At 32.3% G+C, this 19,904-nt stretch overlaps 1 protein-coding gene across 1 annotated transcript; it reads left to right on the top strand.

The window, feature by feature from the left end:
- Positions 1-3,659: 3,659 nt before the first annotated feature.
- On the top strand, positions 3,660-10,964 carry LOC128182664 (probable cytochrome P450 49a1). The gene is made up of 10 exons (XM_052851352.1): positions 3,660-3,759; positions 5,388-5,545; positions 6,875-7,100; positions 7,644-7,822; positions 8,086-8,275; positions 8,410-8,590; positions 8,974-9,137; positions 9,485-9,566; positions 10,023-10,241; positions 10,716-10,964. Exons 1-10 carry the CDS (start codon positions 3,710-3,712, stop codon positions 10,833-10,835), a joined length of 1,569 nt encoding a protein of 522 aa, XP_052707312.1. The 5' UTR covers positions 3,660-3,709; the 3' UTR covers positions 10,836-10,964.
- Positions 10,965-19,904: the final 8,940 nt, after the last annotated feature.

A 19,904-nucleotide genomic window follows, 5' to 3' on the forward strand; every position in this document is an offset into this window, starting at 1 on the left:
TTTCACAGACCGACAAATTTTGGTGGAATTTCACATCTGGCGTATGATAAGTCAATGAACATGTCCTCCATAGTTTCCTTAAGTTATATTTTTGGATTTTTTTGTCAGCATTGCTAATTAACAGTGTTATAGCGCAGCGAATATATATTATAAAGAGCTTAGTATCGGGGAAGTAGAGGCCACAATGATATATCCGTGTTACGTCATTTTGTTTTTATACTGTCACGTTTAATGACTATGTTGTAATATAGTCACGTCTAAAGGTTATGAATATGATAGGCAGTAAAATGTACATGTACATCTATCAAATTGATCATACGCAAACGATTTAACGGCGGCTTTTAATTCAATTTCTTTATTTTATTTTAACTGTATAAACATCAATAGAAGTTGTGTTCTGTTAAAATACTGTACAACTTTTTGTCATAAATTACGACAGAGAAATTTGTCATAATTTTTTGATTTTGTATGTTTTTGATTTTTTTAACATGTTTCACACTATGCTTAATGTATTATCACAATTGCAATGAAGTCATTATTAAGATGGACTGGGCAGTTCGGCTGTTTTATTTTTAAAAACAATAAAGGTCTTTCTCTGCTGCTTTATGCAGGTACTTAATTATGTATTTAGCATTGCAGAAAAATACAAAACCTGCGCTTTTATTTTTCTATAACTTCATAACCTAAACGAAGTATAAAAAAGCATTTTACTGCTTTATTTTATTTTATTTACATCTATAATTAGATTTTTTATTAAATTAAAAGTGGGTTAGCGTACATATATTATTTTCATTGTCAATAAGAACGTTACACAAAAGAAGCATCAAATGTTTCATATGTAAAAGTAACCATGGTACATGTAACTTTAGTTAGTATACATATTCTGAAGTCCGTCCTTGTAATTTCGTGGAGTTCGTGATCTCAACAGCTGCTCAATGCAGTTTAGTTTCGATCGATTGAGAGATAATCCACGTTTAATCAACGGCAAAAGTTGAATTCGTTATAAAGCGCACATTTTTAAACTAGAGAGTTCTAATTATATGCAGTCCATCTCTTTACTATTGGAATAACAATATAATTACATATTAATTAAATCATTATAAGAATAGATCGTTTACTTGTAGTATTTAGAATATGCTACATGCGCGGATCTAGAGGGGGGGTCGGGGGGGTCCCGACCCCCCTGGAAAATGAAAATTTATTAAATTTACATAGTAAAATTATCGCGAAAATATGCCTCGGACCCCCCCTGGCAAACACAATTATCCTTCGGACCCCCCCCCCCCCCCTGGAAAAAATTTCTGGATCCGCGCATGTGCTATACTCTAGATCTAGTCCAGGATATCCTCGTGGGCTTAAATTCACAATTTGCTTATTAATAAATTCACTGTACTTATAACTACAACAGGTTTCACGCAATATTAGTTTTAAAAAATCTAGCTTTTCATATTTCAAATACAGACAGGTAAAATTATACAGGGATTTTGTATTATTTATACATGTGTCGTTGAACATTGTTCAAGTATTTCGAGTGACTCCGAATGGTTCATTGAAGATGTCGGATTTTTTTTTTTAATCTCCTTAATTAAGAAATATTTTTTCGTTTCTGTAATTTTTTTAAAATTGACCATGAGGTGTCAAGTACGTGTAAAAAAAAAAAAAAAAAAAAAAAAAAAAAAAAAAAAAAAAAAGGTTGGGATTTTTGCCATTCCATCACTTTAGTTCAATTGTACTTTTTCACAGTTACGAATTTTGAAACTATTAAAATTCGGCTAAATTTTCAAAAAGAAAACTTGGACACAAAATTTGAACATACTTTAAAGATGATTTCCCGCGCAAGCACGGAATTAACTCTTTACACATTAATAGAACAATGCTATAATGTTGAACCATATTTTTTTTTTCAAATATATTCGTATATACTCTGTCCGATTTCTTTTTTACTCAATTGTTTTCTCTACCTATTCTGAGTGGAAAATGATAAAATAATTTTATGGCATTAAATTGTTTTATTTTTTGTATTAACTTTTTGTATTTACCAACGATGTCCCATCCAAGGTGCCTGTATGAATATCTGCCCGCGATATATGATGAACCCGCGTTCTACACTTTTCCCATGACGTTAATTAGTCAAGCCTGACGGTGACGTTCTTGGGTTGGCCCTTTCTGGAAATTCTATTCCATTGTCTCGCCAGCAGAGGTCGCGGCTTCGCAAGCTTCTATCTATCAAAACTAAAATCGTGCATTCAAGAAATGAATCGCCTTTTTTCCATTTATTCAGCATTTGTCAAATTTTAACTCTATGTATCATAAGTTTCTTATAAATATATTCACTGTTAACGTAATCATTAAATAAAATATCTTTAAATGATAACGCCCATTGACTTGGATCTGCTAAAGCGTGTCCAACACCTTACATTTACTCTCATTTTTGCTATTTCGAGCAACGAAAGTAGATTTACGATTTATTTCTGTATGATTATTTAAGAAATTATACCTTACGGACATCATATCACACATGTTGAAATACCAAACTTATATTAAGCAGTATTCTGATGCAGGCGTTTCGTAGTTTATGGGTCTTAATTTATAAGTATCGATAATTAAATATCACATCCAACACATTTTTTTCCAATAAAATATTAATGCTTATTAGACTAAGCGTTACTTTACATTTTTGTAACTGCATGCAGATAGATTTTGAGTCAGTGCAATTTGGCGTTCGCGTATGACCAAAATGCAATGCCGTAGTTTCTTTTTCAAGTTAGTGTATGTGCACAACCTACGAAGTTTGATCCAAAAGTAATGTCACAGATGCTATAAAATCGTGAAAAATCCGCGTAAAGTGACAAATACTCGTGCTTTGAGATATCTACCTAATTCAATTCAGACTTGAAAATTTTAATGCATTATTATAAATATTTCTGAAGATGATTTATGCATGAGGTAAGGATATTCGCCGCACGCTAGTAGAATTATAAATTTAGTACTCTATAAGGAATAAGGAATCATTCTTTGAGAATTATGAGGTGATAATTTCGGTCGGGGTGTGATCAAATCCAATAAAGCCCTTCGGGCTTTATGATGGTTTTGATCACGCCCCGACCGAAATTATCACCTCATATTATTCAAAGAATGATTCCTTATTACTTATATTTATATAATTTTAAGCCATTGTACGGTTAAATATTTAAATATAAATAAGCAAACCCCGCTGGCGCCCCAATTTGATGTTATGGGTTTTATAGTACAAAATCGATACGTAGTGTTATCACAGGCAACGACACTGAAAAATGTAAATATATAGATATAATACACTTTTTTTAAATTATATTTTGTTATAAAGAATATAATTAATCTTTTTGTAATCGATGGAGTAGTATATTGGATAATTTTTTTTTCAAATTTTGAAGCATGTAATTTATTCATATATACAAACTTTAAAAAAAAATGTAAATTCATGACGGGGCGATGTCACGTATAATCATGCTATAAAAATCAATATCTTGTAAAGTGTTCAACGAAATTTAATAAAAATTTTCATTCGAATTAGAATTTTGATAATAACAAAAATTTGATGTATCATTTTAAACAATACAGCGCCAGTGTGAAACGCGCGCGGTGAATAGTGTGACCTTACTTTTGGATCAATCCTTGTACATAGCACGACCTATATTGTACGACCTATATGTAAAAATGAAGGCGTAAAATGTCGTCGACAATAAAGTGCTTCATGTGGAGACCACAGTTTCCTCTTAGGTTTGGTACCTTATTTAACCATATTGCGTTTTACAGATTCATTGCCTAAATATCCTTCACTTATTTCCTCAAATATTATGCATTACGGTTTTTGTTTTTTGTTTTTTTTATACTTTTTTTTTTACAGTAAACGTGTATGCACAATGTCACTGAGTACTGGGCTCTGTTCAATTCATGTCTTCTGAATTTTAAATAACATGCATTGCAATGTCATAGTACATGTTATGATTAAGACATTTAAACTTGTAATTAAAATTGGACACAGTCGCTTATATAAGGATAAGAGAATGAAACGGTATCCCTCAGAACAGTAACCAAATTTTCATGCTTTTATATAAATATGGTGACGCATGAGGGCAACATCTAAATAACAAATGTTACGTCTCGGCTCAAGAATTTAAAGACAGATAAGACAAATAACATGGCTGTATATTACGTCTCGGCTCAAAAAAAAAATGAAATGGCTGTATAAGCTTACTTACTTTATTTCTCGCAATAATGTTTACAGTGCAACAAGCTGTATTGCAACTTAAGGGCTCTGGCCGCCGACACAATCACAAAACTTCAACTTTCTGTTTTAATTGTAAACGGATGAACTCACTCATCGGGGAGATCACACGGCGTAATGCCCAGTATGTGTATTCACTCGGAAACGAAATCTTCCTTTCAGTTGAAGCATTTCTTAATAAACTGTAGACAAACACGATAAAAAGATTTTTCCCCACGCAGTTTACTCGATGACTGCTTCAATAAACGAACTTTATCTTAAATTTATGATTCTTTTACATTTTGCATGTATATGTACGTATATGTATGCATTACGAGCGATCTAATACACAGTGAAGTCAACAATAAAATTGATATTGTAGGGGTTAATCAAACTACATGTACTAACTAGATATTGGATAGCTCAAACGTCTTCTAACGTTTAGAAATTAGTTTTGCTGATGTTGTTAGGTAAACCAATTTGAAAATTCTTCGATGTGTCATGTTGTAAATTTTGAATTAACCGGGTGGCAGTAAATTCAAAATTTACAACGTGACAGATGCTTTAGATATTATTATAAATGTAGTATTCTGAGCAGTCGTCCATGTCTCATAGTAAATTTTTTTCTTATTTCTTAATGTCCTTAAAGGTATTCAAACGAATTTTAACTAGATCGTTACCTCTCTTGAGCGGAAGTGATATGTTGTCATTAATATTAAATATTGTCAACTTAATTTTTAATTTCTACCTCAATCTGACAAAACAAAGGGACTTTTGGAATATTAAGTTCACCCAAACTTATCACGATAACATTACTCTGAATATAAAGTACTTACTATGGTTTCATCAATATTCGTTGAATACTAATTTTTGTGGATTTCGTTGTTAAGTAGATCCACAAAATTAAATGTTCATCAAAGTGCAATTTCTATTAACATTGTGTATTGATAGGGTCATTGGCCATGAATTCACCTATCCTTGAAACTGTGTTTTTCACTTCATCCACGAAAATCGATACCCTTGAATATTAATGAAACCACAGTATATCATTTTTTGATTATTAAGTATTGCTTTTATTTGTTTGTCTTATACATACATGTATAATCAATATTGCATGATTTATTTACTTCTTATTTCTTAGATTACCGAATGTATTATCGACAAGCTTGTATTCATCAAATCCCGCGCCCGCACAGACAACCAAACACCCGGATGTAAGGCCACTGGAAGATATCCCCGGAGTGTCCGGGAAATCAGCATTACCTTATGTCGGAAGTATCTTCCTTTCAAAATCCCTAGGTATTTGTCTATTCCGTTTCTCTTCTTTACATTAGTAATATCTTCCTGACAAAATCACTATACTCTGTTCCAAGTTTCTAATACCGGTCACTTTTTGTTTGATATTTCGATAATCAAATAAGAAGACCTTTGTGTCAAAATTAAATTAATTCAGTTTAACAATTCAGTTTAACAAAGCTATATATTTTTTTTTAATTTGAAACGTCCTAACTACATGTCCTGCTTCAGGTTTCAATACACGTTCAAAAATATCAAGGTTATGAAAAGTACCCGGATGATAATGTTAAAAGTAATTGTACGAGAATGTCTGGGAACTTCGGAATGAATACTAGTAAATTCTTGTAATGTATGAATTTTCGCTCCTTTACATTTTTTCGGGTATTTTTGGGAACGTGTAAAAGAATTCTCGGAATAATTGCCATGTAATTTATACATTCCTATTCCAACACTTGCAAAACAGTTTCGCCCAGATATAGATGTGTTTTATTTTAGACATTGGAATTTGCCCAGTTTTAAATTCGCCCGCTGACATCAAGGGCGAAAGGTGCGAAAATAAAACGGAAGCAAATATTTCTTTGTATACAGTATCAATTTCAATCGTATTTCATTGACAAGTATTATTTATATGTATATTACTTTAATTAAAAAATTCACGAAAAAGTGTTGGAAACAGTAACTTGAGACAAACTATAAGTATTTCTCTCATCGTAATTTATTTAGTCTGGTAGTACAAAATCCCTAGGTATGGTTCCATTTCATTTTTTTTTCACCTGCATGCTGATTTCGGGTACCAAATTGGCGCTAAAATGCACTAGTATTAAATTGCGTGGTCGCAATCAGAGCTGATTTTCATTTTTTATGAATTTATATTTTCACAGAATATATCTTTAAATCAGGTTAATAGATGCAAGTCCCTGCGCAACAGTTTAAATAAAAAGGTTTTTTTTTTTGTTTTTTTTTTTTTTTTTGTACGGATGTAGCTTTACGGTTCGTCAACCCACATTGCCCGTACTGCTACGGTTCTGCAGTTAATATTGACTTCAAGTTATCTTCTACTGATTGTAGAGACTATTTTACTGTATAGTGAGCTACCTTAAATCGTAACTTTGCTTCTTAAAAACTCTGGTTTTTCATTTCCCTGTTATGTTTTTTGCGTAAAGTTTTTATCTATATACATACATGTACATGTTAAGAAAATACAATACCCGATCGCGAGAGATTGCATAACCTACCCCATATACGGAGATGTTACAGCATCCGCCTGTAATACATGTATATAATTATCTGGAAGTCTGACTAACACGCCTTGTATATTTCATAATGTTGTAGATATCGGGGCTGATTTCCAACTACAGACATTCTGTTCTCGTCTCCAAAAGAAATATGGCGATATAGTCAGGACCAGAATCAAAGACAAATGGGCAGTGTTCATTTTTCACCCGGATCTTGCGAAAGAGGTTTTGGAAATACAAGTGAAATACCCTTATCGTCCTCCATTAGATATCGTCAGAGTTTACAACGACGAACAGAAGCTCAGCCAAAACCTGGCAACATTGCAAGTCACTGTTTAACTTGAAATTTAAAAGACTTTTTTTTTACGGAGGGGGGGGGGGGGGGGGGGCTTCTCTCGTATATGTACAATCACTTATAATCATTTTGAGAAATCATAAACTTTCAAAGGGCAACTACACAAATTTTTAAAATTATTTCAAAGGGCAACTACTCCAAATAGTTTAAGAACTTATGGTACGCTGTTTTTGTACCAGGTATATAAAAATATTATGAAATGTCGAGATGAATAGTCGAAGCGTCGGCCATATTGCCGAATATTAATGTTCACCAGACGGACATAGAGATATATCGTGCAGTCACGTGTCACGTTTAAACCAATGAAAGTGTGATATTTCAGTCGAAGGAAAAAACAAGTCATAATTATAATTATATAAGATTTTAGAGTAGATGTTTGGTGAACTTTTTTCATTTGGTTCATACAATACATAGATATTTTTATATGAGAGAATACGGACAATATCAAATGTTTCCAACAAGTGTAAAATAAATATAGTTGCTTCATAATTTCCAAAGCTCCTATTTGCAGAAATGGTGAGGCTTGGGCTAGATTACGGAAACCCACACAGCAGCTGATCCAAAGACCATTGGCCGTGTCTGCCTATGTAGATATTCTGTCAAAGGTAGCCGAGGACTTCGTACAGAAATACCAAGATGGCGGAACCTTTGAGGATCTCCGACCAGTTCTTGCAAATTATGCAACAGAAAGTAACCTAATATATTAATATTTATATAATTATAAGAAATTTTAATGCCAATTTTTTTTTGGAAACAAAAATAGGTCTACGTGTTTGGTTTCAATTCATTTTTTAACAAGTGAAATTAATTGTTTAAACCGTTATGAAAAAAATACATGCATAAGTTAATACAATTTAAATATTTCTATTTTTTTTTAAATTGTAAGTGATTTTTTTAATGGAGGATGGGTTTAGGTTTTTTGTGTCTCAATGACATTTGTAATTTTCTGTCAGGTGTAGGAATGCTTTGTTTCAATCGACGTTTTGGGTGCCTGGATAAGAAGAGTATCATTGACATCAAACTTTTAGAAGACATGTTTGACGCAATAGATAAGGATTTGAGAAGTATCGTATTCAAGCCATACATTTACGTGTCAACTCCATTGTACAGGCAATTTAAGAAAGCAGCAGACCATCTGTTTAGGTTAGATTTTACTTGTTTAATTACCCATTGAGACTCTGAACAATTATAAAGCTAGTACGCTTTATTTTTCTTCGCAAAAAAAATCACAAAAATTAAGTAAACATACAATGTTACATCATATCTGTATTTGTCAGTATAACCCAATCAGAGATCAAAAATGCATTGTCAATTTTGGAAAAAATGAAATCTGAAGGAAAACTGGATGCGTATCTTGAACAGCCGAATCTTCTGTATTCGTTGCTGAGTCATCCCAAAATGACGCCAGCCGCTGTGGACAGAACCATTGTTGACCTCTTTGTTGCAGGCGTGGAGTCAGTGAGTATATTTCTAAGCCTATACCACAAGAAGACATACTTTTACATACATTTACATGTATGTTGTGACATTTTTGAAAACCAGAAAAGTGGTAGGATATTGTTATTCTTTTTTGATTAGTTTGTTAGTTGCTTTTTTTTCGTTTTTTAAAATATTTTTTTTTTTTTGGGGGGGGGGTTGTTTTTGATTTATTTTTGTTTTTGCTTTTCTGTTTTTGTTCGTTTGATTGGTTGTTTTGTTGTTTTTATTTTGTTTTTGTTTTTTGTTTGTTTGTTTTTTAAATTTGGAAGGAAAGTGGAGTAGCATTTTAACAATATGGGACTTTTGTTACTTAAATTTCGTATTCTAGTGGTATGCTTAAATTTCTGACGGTCTCTTTTCAGACTTCGAACACATTAACTATCTTGTGGTTCGAATTGGCGAAGAATCAAGATAAGCAAGAAATACTTTACAAGGAAATTTCGTCGGTTTGTGGCAATGGTGACGTCACAAAAGAAGCTCTGGCCAACATGTCGTATCTAAAGGCATGTGTGAGAGAAACAATGAGGTAAAAAAATTATAAAAGTTTTTTTTTAACTATATCTATAGTACAATAACACAGCTTAAATATTTTTTCCTATTAAAATTTGTATAAAGTTGGAAGTAATAAATGCAAAATTTAAATATGTTACATGTCTCATCTTTAATATATTGTGTGATGACATGTTTGCTACAAATGATCATGCGTGTTGTGCTGGTCAAACATAAACAATAAAAGCACAAGTAAATGATTGGTTTTTACATTTGTTTTTCAAAGTCATTGTTATTACAATCAATCAGCTTTAAAATGTTTTATCTACTGTGACTTAAATCAAATGTCTGCTTTACAACAATCGTTTTTCTTATCAATTGAAGGATTTATTCCCCAACGTCCCCTGGGTCTTACCGCCGCTTTGACAAAGACGTGGTTGTGGGTGGATACCATATTCCAGCAGGGGTAAGTCTTCTCCTTTTTTCGCTACATATCTCTAAGCAATATATTTCAACATATCTCTCGCTTATCATTTCTATAATGATGACCGTTTTTATGTAGTTATACGATTCATAATTTTGCAAATATGCGTTTATATTATTGGTGTTATCTTCTACAAAAGATCAATTTTCAGTTCAATGTTCAGTTATCTTGAACAACTAACTAAATAACTCATTTTTCTATCAAATTCAACTTCGCCTTGTTTTCCCTTTACCTTAGTAAACTATCTTTTACCTTAAATATAGGTTGTATGTACATGTATTTAAAATGTACAGAAATGTAAAAAAAAAAATGTAAAATCTGCATTAATTTTATGCGCATAGCAATCCCCCCCCCCCTTAAAAATCAAAATATCATAGAAACGCTCGTGTTCAACACCACATGTAACTTAAGAAGTACATATTTAAACTAATATTTCAGACCGAGTTGGTCCTCTGTCTCCAACAAATATGTGAAGATCCTCGGTTTTTTAAGAGTCCTGAGAAGTTTCTGCCCGAGAGGTTCATGCGTGACGACACCACATTGGCGGAAGAATACAAAAACACCAACCCCTTTGCTACACTTCCGTTTGGCTTTGGTCCAAGAAACTGTGTTGGGCAGCGCTTTGCAGAAACAGAGATGTACATCGTTACTGCAAAGGTAATTTTATAACTGTAATTATAAAAAAGGATCTTGAAAATACACGTTAAAAAACAAACATTTTGGTTAAACAATACATGTAATTGAATGAGCTCAACAATTAATGGCAAAACACGCACATCTTACTTACAATAAGTTCATTGTCCCTTGCGCAGATCTAAAAGGGACAATGAATCTTGACCATCCTCACCCCAGAGAACTAAAATATAAAGTATCATAATATACAGAGTAAATAACCGAAAATATACCTTTGACCCCCCTCTCCGACAAACATTGATATCCCTTTCACACGGAATTTATTTCTGGATCCGCGCATGAAATTTAATCTTATTTTGCTTAAATGGCTTCTAACAACTTCCTTTAAGGACTATCTAGTATGCATGTATTATATTACACGTTTTGTTTCTTTTTCTTGACATGGTAATTTATCTTTATTCAAAATTTAAGATTCAATACGGATTTTTAATTTTACAGTTTTTTCGTCGGTTCAAAGTCACGCTTTCGCCGGGCTCAAACCAGACAATGGAATACAAATACCGGACATTTGTTGCTCCTAAAAGCGCCGTACCACTGACATTTACTCCGAGGATGTAGAAAGGGTTTACCTACGACTTGTAACTGTATCTCATATCCAAATATGCATACATGTTTATCAATAAGGATTACTCTCGAATGAATGACTTTGAATATTAATATTGAGTAAAAATAAAACAACCAAAGAGAGTACATGTTTAGTTTTAATGTATGGTAATATATAATACCTTGTCTTTTCTTTTATACGAGTTGACTTGTTTACTTATCATTGTACATTATTGTAGCTTTGACCTGATTTAGTATTATGTTCATTTTATCATACAAATTTTACAATGTAGGAAATTTTACAAATATAATAAAGTAAATATGAAATTGTTTATTTGAAAAAAAAAACTGCTTGCATTGTAAGATACTAATTCGAGGTAATATATTCAAAGAGAGAGAGAGAGAGAGAGAGAGAGAGAGAGAGAGAGAGAGAGAGAGAGAGAGAGAGAGAGGGGTATTTCATAATTTCTTGACAAAGAGGTATAGCGCATTGATTTACGATTTGGCCTCAAATATAGCCTGTTGCAAACATCAGACGTTTTCAATATTATACAATATTTAGTTTAAATATATTCAAAGAAACGCAAATTACATAATCGCCATGTTCTAAGAGAATTAATTATCTTACACGAAATCATTAAAATGTTCAGGTTTTGTGAGGGATATATAGGAAAGTAGTTTGTATACGATAAAAATTTGGATATCTGATTATTTGAACTACTCTAAAACAAAGACATCCGATTAAAATTATGTTTTACAGGTATTGTAGTACACGTTTACATTGAGTTAGTTTTGGTTTAACGTTGTCTTCGTACTGAAAATTAGATAAATATTTCAGTTAGTGTCTTTTCTAATACAAGCATGTATATAGCCAAATATATTGAAAATGCATTTGCTGAAAATGTTAGATGCGTGGCCTAGTGGTAACGCAGAGGTCTTTTTGATTTTGTGGTCGCTGGATCGAATCCTCTAAGTAGTATTTTTTCACTTAAATTGAAACATAAACAGAATAGAGAGGCTAAGGTACATGTATATATTCTTCTGGATTTTGTTTTAATTATCTTGTTTAATTCAGTCTGAGTATGAGCATACCCAATATAAACAGATCTCTTCATTAACACTATGCATGTACTCTATTTACACTTAGATCCATTGCATTTTGCTTGAACTTATCACGGTTCAGAATATCAACTACTGTTATACACAGAGTTTCCCAAATTTATGACAAATCAGTTGTTACACACACCATAATAAAATCAGTACTGAACAGTGTTTCCAGGTTTCGAAAATCACATTGCAACAGCTACGTACCTGAAGCTATTTTTAGTAATAGGTACCTTCCATCCAAACACAGGTGTAGACGAAATAATGGGAAAAGGCGCCATACCTCTTTTTTAATAAGCTGATACTGACCAAATAGAGATTCAAGTATAAACACTAACGAATATAATTTACCGTCTTCGGAAACGGGTAGGGGGCAACCAGAAATGTCAATTATCTTTGCAACATTCAAAGAAGGTCCCCAAGTCCTTAACTTTCCTTTCCAGGCATATTACTCTTAGTAACAGTATGTACACAAGCCGATATCGTGCCATATGTAAAATGCTATCTTTTGCCTTTTATATCGACAAACGCCCCCACCCCCCACCCTTTTTTTTTATACTAATAACCTATTTCGTATCCATGAAAGAAGTTTATATTCATATTCTTCTGCTTTATCTTCTTTTCATGTATTATATCTTCAAATGATGAGATAGTGTGCATTCTATACATTATTATTGGATTATTTTAATGTACATGTATATTTTTTTTTACTGCCCGAAATCACCATTTGCTTATTTCAGAGTTAATATATTTAATTTTTCTTAATTCATCATGATAAGAATAAATCGTCAATAGTAACCAAATATATGCAAGACAGTTCATTTGATAAAGACAAAAATGAAAGCCGAGTTATTGTGTGGATGATAAACAAGTCTTCGGCCGGTGTAATGAAGAATAATGACCCCCGTAGAATAATGACCGGGGGTCATTTTTCTACGTAGAATAATGACCCCCCTAGCTGAAGAATAACTGGATTTTTCTGAAGAAAAAAGACCCAGGGGTTATTTTTCTTCATGTTAAACATGAAGAAAAATGACCCCCATAAAAAAATGACCCCCTCACCTGTAAACATGAATAGAAATTGGTTACCCCGTATCCAAGATATGAAATTGCTTAATTTTCACTCTGATTAACTTATCTTAAAGTTATAAACACCGAACTTGTAAATAAATCGCTGTATATATAGTTTTTCATATCCGTAGCAAGCACACGCAAAACACTCTGACATTGCCACAAATTGATTGTTAACAATTACGTTACTTCTCTCGTCGACATACGGCAGAAAATGACGCAAATAAAGAAAAATTCATATTCAATGAGGATATTGTGTGATAATAAACGAACAATAATCATGAAAGAATAATTGTTGTAATGATATAATATTCATTGATGAATGAATTGTCAATCGAAGAATGATACATGTATATATCTTTATGGAAAAAGACTAAGGGGGAAGGTAACGCAGGAATATGAATACTTCTTATTTACATTTCTTGGGGAAAGTGATTTTTAACAAAAGTCATTCTGCGTTAGTTTTGTTTTCTTCTACGTAATACAAGAACATCAATATTCTAAACATTTGTTGTAATGTTGTTTTGTGATCATGAATAGACTTTATTCTTTTAGAGCAAATTTGTGAAGAGTACCTGACTATAGTAAATCTTAATAGATAATAAACACTGATCGATTATGATAAGAAAAGATTTTTTGACAACCACATTTTTCCAGTAAAGGAAATCCACCATACACCAGAAAAACCTGTACATTATCATAATCCAATGAGTCCAAGTTTATTTGCAAAGAAAATTAAACAAGTTATTGCATTAAAGGTCGTTTATTCAATGAATTACATTTGTATTGTTTTAAAATGAAAACAACAGAGTAAATAATAAAAAATCATTGAATAAATGACAATAATTTTGCAAAGGTGGGGTTAAAAACCGCCACCTCACAAATAAACAGTGTTCATATGAAAATATGGGGAAAAATTCTTACATACTATATCGTATGTTTAAAGGAATGTGGGTGGGTGGGTTAAACAAAGTTCATGAAAATTTCTTGCGTCCAGCAGCCAGAACAGAAAAAATAGTAATGAGATAATATTCACATCTTACATGATATATTACGACAATAATTAAATAAAGATATTCGAATGCTAGACGTGTTAATTGAACTATGGTGAAAACATACGTGACACCTAACACTCGGTGACCCTGTTGTGCGCAAATGCAAATTACAGACTATCAAACAACCTGGGTAACTTGACCATGGGGTGTTAATAGATATACCCCCTGCATGCGTACATCTGCTTATTATACATTTATAATGCCAGCTTGATTTACAAAGAGATATAAAGTTGACACATACGTACCATGAATAATTACAAAATTTGTTCCCAAAAATGTTTTTATTTACAATAAAAGTAGTTGTTTCTAAAAGCGTTGATAACAGGTTATGGCCCATGTTAGGGGTTTATATCCCGCTTGATTTTGATCACACGATCCTTATTGTATCCAAAGTTACCAATGCTCATACAAACTATTGATGCATTAATCATCTTGATATTAACTCAACTTACTAAAGTATGCCGAGGATAAAGTAAAATATACTTTCTGTACGAGTCCTCTCAGTACTTTGACGATTTTCCTTATTGGCTGTTAACCTCTACTGGCGTAATGGCTGCTGTCAGTGCCTACTAACTACAGCTTGGTTATAATGCCTAACAGTGGAGTAAACTTTTCATAATTTTGGTTTCATCATTAATTCTGGGTGATGAACTTGTAAACCCAGCAGTTTGTATTGTGGAAATCCTCAATGCAAGTATAATTCATGAACAATATGAAGAATATAGAAGATGCAACGGCGAAGCGCGAACATGCGAAGACGAAAGTGCTAAGTTGCGAAGGCGAAGAAGTGATACTACTATCGCTTCTTCGCCTTTGCAACTTCGAGCGCACTCTCGCCTTCGAATCTTTGCGCTTTCGCCTTTAAGCTCACCGAGACAAAGTCAATGGGAGCATATGCTATACCCCCGGCGTCGGCGTCCGGTGTCGTATATTTTAAGGTCCGGTCCGTAAAATGGTCCGGCCGGACCTTTAATGTTAGCATTTAAGGTCCGGCTTTCCCCTATAAGAAAAGGTCCTACCCGTAGTCACTTATTGCAATTTATCTCAATTTGTTTATATAAACCACTCGGCCATTAGCGAATGGCACATCACAGTATAGCCGTATCACTAAATTATGTTGTGGAATATTAAATATTGATAGCGGATTAGATTTTGACAAATTGTTTGCGAATCGGAGTAAAAAAAAATAAAAACATGAGTATTTTTACAATAATTTGAACACAATATTTACACGTAGTCCCGTTGTTTTTAAATCTCTTTCGGTGTATACGGATTAGCGGAGGATTTCACGACACGTACACACGGGTAAATGAAGCCCTGCAGGCATTCACACCTTACCTAATCAGAATAAACCCCTAATCTGAGAGAGAGAAAAGGCTCCACTGTGGTGTTCTGCACAAACAATATTGTCTTTTTTTCTCGTGCTTTGTTTAATTTTCAATAGATCAGGAACGTTTGATAATATACTAACAATTCATACGTCTTTAGGTAGAGTCCATCATTATTTTAGGTAATTACTAAAAGGTCGCACATGTGCATTACCTGGACAGAGGGTATACATTCACAATATACTTAGTAGTGTATACGTAACTGTGGTAACTATAAGGGCGTGTAAAGACAAAAGAAATTAATTAGATGAAACATGTACAATGTACTTAAATTAAAAAGCATCTTTTGACTGACTGAAGGTAAGGTGTTTAAAAAAGGATTAAAAGTCTGATAATTTGTTAAGTTATAATCTCTCTCTCTCTCTCGCTCGCTCTCTCTCTCTCTCTCTCTCTCTCTCTCTCTCTCTCTCTCTCTCTCTCTCTCTCTCTCTTAAGGTTTCAAAAAAGATAGAAGGTATATTATTTGTGATAAAATTGCTATGATACAAAGCGTTTTGGTGCAGAAATATATTTGTAAACTGTCTCGCAATTATCTTCAGATTGCTGTCTGAGCGCCATTAAGGCACCATTTTAATTTGTTTTACTACTTCACATTTTAAAGCCTCAAAAAATTAGATGCATTTCTTTACATGAAATATTAAAGAATGATTTAGTTTAAAGGGAAAGGTGGAGCAAAATTATGACATTCTTTGATCGGAGCTAGTGATCAAAGAAAAAAAAAATTTATCAGTCATATAATCTCTACATCATTCGAGCTTAACGTTAAATGAGACATTAATTTAAATTCGGAGACTTCACACTGAAAATGACATTCTTTGATCGGAGCTAGTGATCAAAGAAAAAAAAAATTATCAGTCAAATAATCTCTACATCATTCGAGCTTAACGTTAAATGAGACATGAATAACATTCGGAGACACTTACACTTTTCAGATCACCAAATACACAACACTGTGGGATTGATACGAGGGTTGCTCCAAAAGTAGTGTCACAATTGCAATAAAATCATGAAAACTCGCTGTAATGACAAAATTTCGAAGTGTATTATATTTACATATATTTCTTTAGATCTGAAAATTTTAGTGCAAAACGATATTTGTCTCCGAAGACAACGTATATAGAGCGTTAAGTAAGGACAGTCCCCGCACGCCTGCGACGTTGTTTATGTATTTTTATCTGTAAAATCCAGTCGTCCCGGGTACCAAACACAATTCTATGTTCTATTATTGTAATTTTCAATAGAATTTTCCAGATTGTTTTCAAAATATTACACAGTGTTGATATGGCAAATACTTGAGAAGTGCATTTCTTCTGTTGAGATATTTCAGATCTTATTGAGATGTTAATTTTCTGAGTTTGTCCGCGCGAGATCTCAATAAAGTCTAGTGACTGAACAACCAATCATTGCTATAAAAATAGACCTTAACATGTAAATGTGCAGAATAGATACATTGTATCAGTTATTAGTCCATCACTTCAGTTGTCGCCGAAGGTGACATCAAAAATCGGCTTTTTTAATGAAAAATTCTATCTATTTTAGATCCTTTCTAATGAAATATACGTTATCCTCATTTGAGATATTTCAGATATCTATTTGATATATTTCTTTTCTGATTTTGTACGCGCGATATATCAAAAACAGTAAGTGATTGAGCAACCAATTTTTGCTTTATGATAGACCTTTTTATGAATATGTGCAGAATACGCATCAATAACTTGTCTGTCAGTTCTGGTCGTAACCAGAAGCAAGCAAAATTGTACTTTTTGCTTTTATAATTTTCGAAAGAATTTTCCAGACTTTTTTTTCAGCGCATTAGTGTAATGGTAAATACATGAGTATTGCTTTTTTCTACTGAGGTATCTCAGATATTTTAAGAATTTTTTCCGATTTTGACTGTGCAAGACTCAATAACGGAAACCGATTGAGTAACCAAGATTTGCTATATGATAGACCTAAACATGTAGATGTGCAGCAAAGGTATCAATGATTTATCCGGCATGTCCAGTCGTCACCGGAACCAAACAAAATTGTATTTTTTAAAACTTTCTAATTAATGATAGTATATATTTTAATTTTTTTTTCAAAAATTCTACCCAGGATTAAAATCTCATGGTAAATCATCGAGATGATTATTGCGTTTCTTATGTTGAGATATCTCGGATATATCGTTGAAATGTCTCTTTTTTGTTATTTTCATGTTTTATTTGAAATGTCAGAGTATCAAGAGAGGAACACGTTTTTTTTCTTTTTTTATTATGGTTTTCCGCTTTGCAATTGCAAATGCAACGAAGTGTTTAATGACAACTTTTGTAGTTTAGAGTTTAGGGTTTTAAAATTCGTCTGGAAGACCTATTCGTTGCTCGCAACGAGATTGCATCTAGTTATATTTACTTTTCAGTTATAGAAGTGGGGCCCATTGCATGTACATGCATTGTATCCCCAAAAATACAGAAAAATTAGTGTTATTTAATTTTTTTTAAAAAGAAGTAGTAAAACATATTTGTAACTAAGTTTCATCCGACGTTTTTTTTTAAATTGTGACAAACCCCTGGAATTAATTTTCAAACGATTGTCCGTCTCCTTGAAATAATCTTAAAATAAGGTAAATTTGTGTGACGGTTTTGATTTTCATCTAATTACCTTCTTATCTTTTTTATAATGGAGGGGCCGGCAAGAAATGCATGTTATGATATTTGTGAAAACAAAATTAATGATACACGTATATGTGAGAGTAGAAGATTAGACAATTAGATAATTAAGGGGTCCTCTAAGGGGCACAGGTATAGAGTATACCTATGTTCACCTGAAAAGTACAAGAGTTGATTATTCATTATTACTTTCGTCATATGTTGAATTCATCTTATTTAATTGTAAAAAGTTTAAAGAAATGAACACGATTTCTTAAACTAAGATGTCACTCTCCTTGTTAAGGTAGAATAACACACCTGGAAAAAGTCACTCGAATTAAAAGGAAATTTTTTGATAATGAAAGATACAATAATGTTTTTCAAAGTTTGAGGATTCAGTAATTCTTGATCATATATTCAATGTAAGAGAAATGGAAAAATATGTGAAACATGCGTATAAAATTATCAAAACAAAAATAAAGATTAAATTTAAAACAAACGACAAGCAAAACAAATGGTTTGGCTCAAATCCTAATGTAAGAGATAGAAATGCATTGAATTCCCTTGAGAAGATATTTCTTTTAACAACAATAATTTATAAGATCTATATATGGTTTTTTATCTATACTTGTATTTCTTAACTTCCCTCTCAATTTTCTTTGACAATATTAAAATGAAAACTAATGTTTAGGGGATATCTGAGTGATTCGAGACAGTTAGTACAATTTACATGTACAAATATTTAAAAAAAAATTAACTAGCTAGTATTTTTTTCTGTACATATGTCAAATTACGTATGTTATTCTTTTTAAAGGGGCATGGTCACGATTTTGGTCAAAAATTAATTTTCCGTTTTTAATGTATACAATACTTCATTAAGGCAATTTTGATAGGCAGCCAAAATTCGAGTGCCATTCGTTAAGTTATCAGCGATTTACTGAGCTTACAATTCTTTGCTATGTAAACAAAAATTTTGTTTACATTCTGAATGTCGAAGACCTAAAATGAATGTGTTAAATATTAGAAACTTGTTTTTGTTAAAATGAATATTAAGAAGATAGAATAAGCCATACTTATCCCGTAAAGTTGCATTTTAGTGCTGAAATTAATCAAATATGATACAATGTATATAATATGCTTGTATTTTATAATATTTTACTTTATCCCATGATATTGTATCATTTGATATGATACAATGTTGTATCAAATTACATTCTATCTTAGAATACAATACCATGCTTTAATATTTACATTCACTTTCTTTCCCTCTATTAAATTGCATTTGTTGATTTGAGTGATATTTACGCACAAAACAGAAGACCCGATCACCAAATCTGGTGCGTATGAATACATTTAGTATTCCTTCAGTATTTCTCGAAGAACAAGAACTGAATCTTCTCGCGACTTCAAATAGGATAACTACCTGATATTATATTTACGCTGATAAATATTTCATTGATGTAAATATATTTTGACAGTTAAATGAATTCAATTGATTAATTTCTTAGTTTACCAAGTGTAAATTCATTAAATTACAGAAAGAAAAATAAAATTGTGTTATTAGAATTTAAAACGCTGTGCACTATTTTTGTCAGCATATTTCGGCTGTTCCAGTGGCCATTCCGTCAATTTCGCACTACTCGTTGAATAAGACAGAGCTTTTAAAAAAAAAAATCATATTTGCGGGAAGGAAATACATGTTTAAAAAACGTAAATACCAGCATTGATTCATTATTTGAAACGATGAGTGCAAACAAATTTTCATAACGCGCTAGCGCGCGTTATACAATTTGTATGCACATACCGTTGCAGTTATGAGACCACATCTTTCAAAAATTA

The sequence above is a fragment of the Crassostrea angulata genome, chromosome 5 (assembly GCF_025612915.1).
Source record: "Crassostrea angulata isolate pt1a10 chromosome 5, ASM2561291v2, whole genome shotgun sequence".
In the NCBI taxonomy this organism is placed as follows: Eukaryota; Metazoa; Mollusca; class Bivalvia; order Ostreida; family Ostreidae; genus Magallana; species Magallana angulata.

Bases quoted from the DNA above. Each gene is read 5' to 3' on its own strand.
- LOC128182664 (XM_052851352.1), top strand. From the start codon at position 3,710: ATGTCGTCGACAATAAAGTGCTTCATGTGGAGACCACAGTTTCCTCTT. The intron at 3,760-5,387 runs GTTTGGTACCTT...CTTATTTCTTAG, and splicing joins AGACCACAGTTTCCTCTTAG to ATTACCGAATGTATTATCGA. The intron at 10,242-10,715 runs GTAATTTTATAA...TTAATTTTACAG, and splicing joins TGTACATCGTTACTGCAAAG to TTTTTTCGTCGGTTCAAAGT.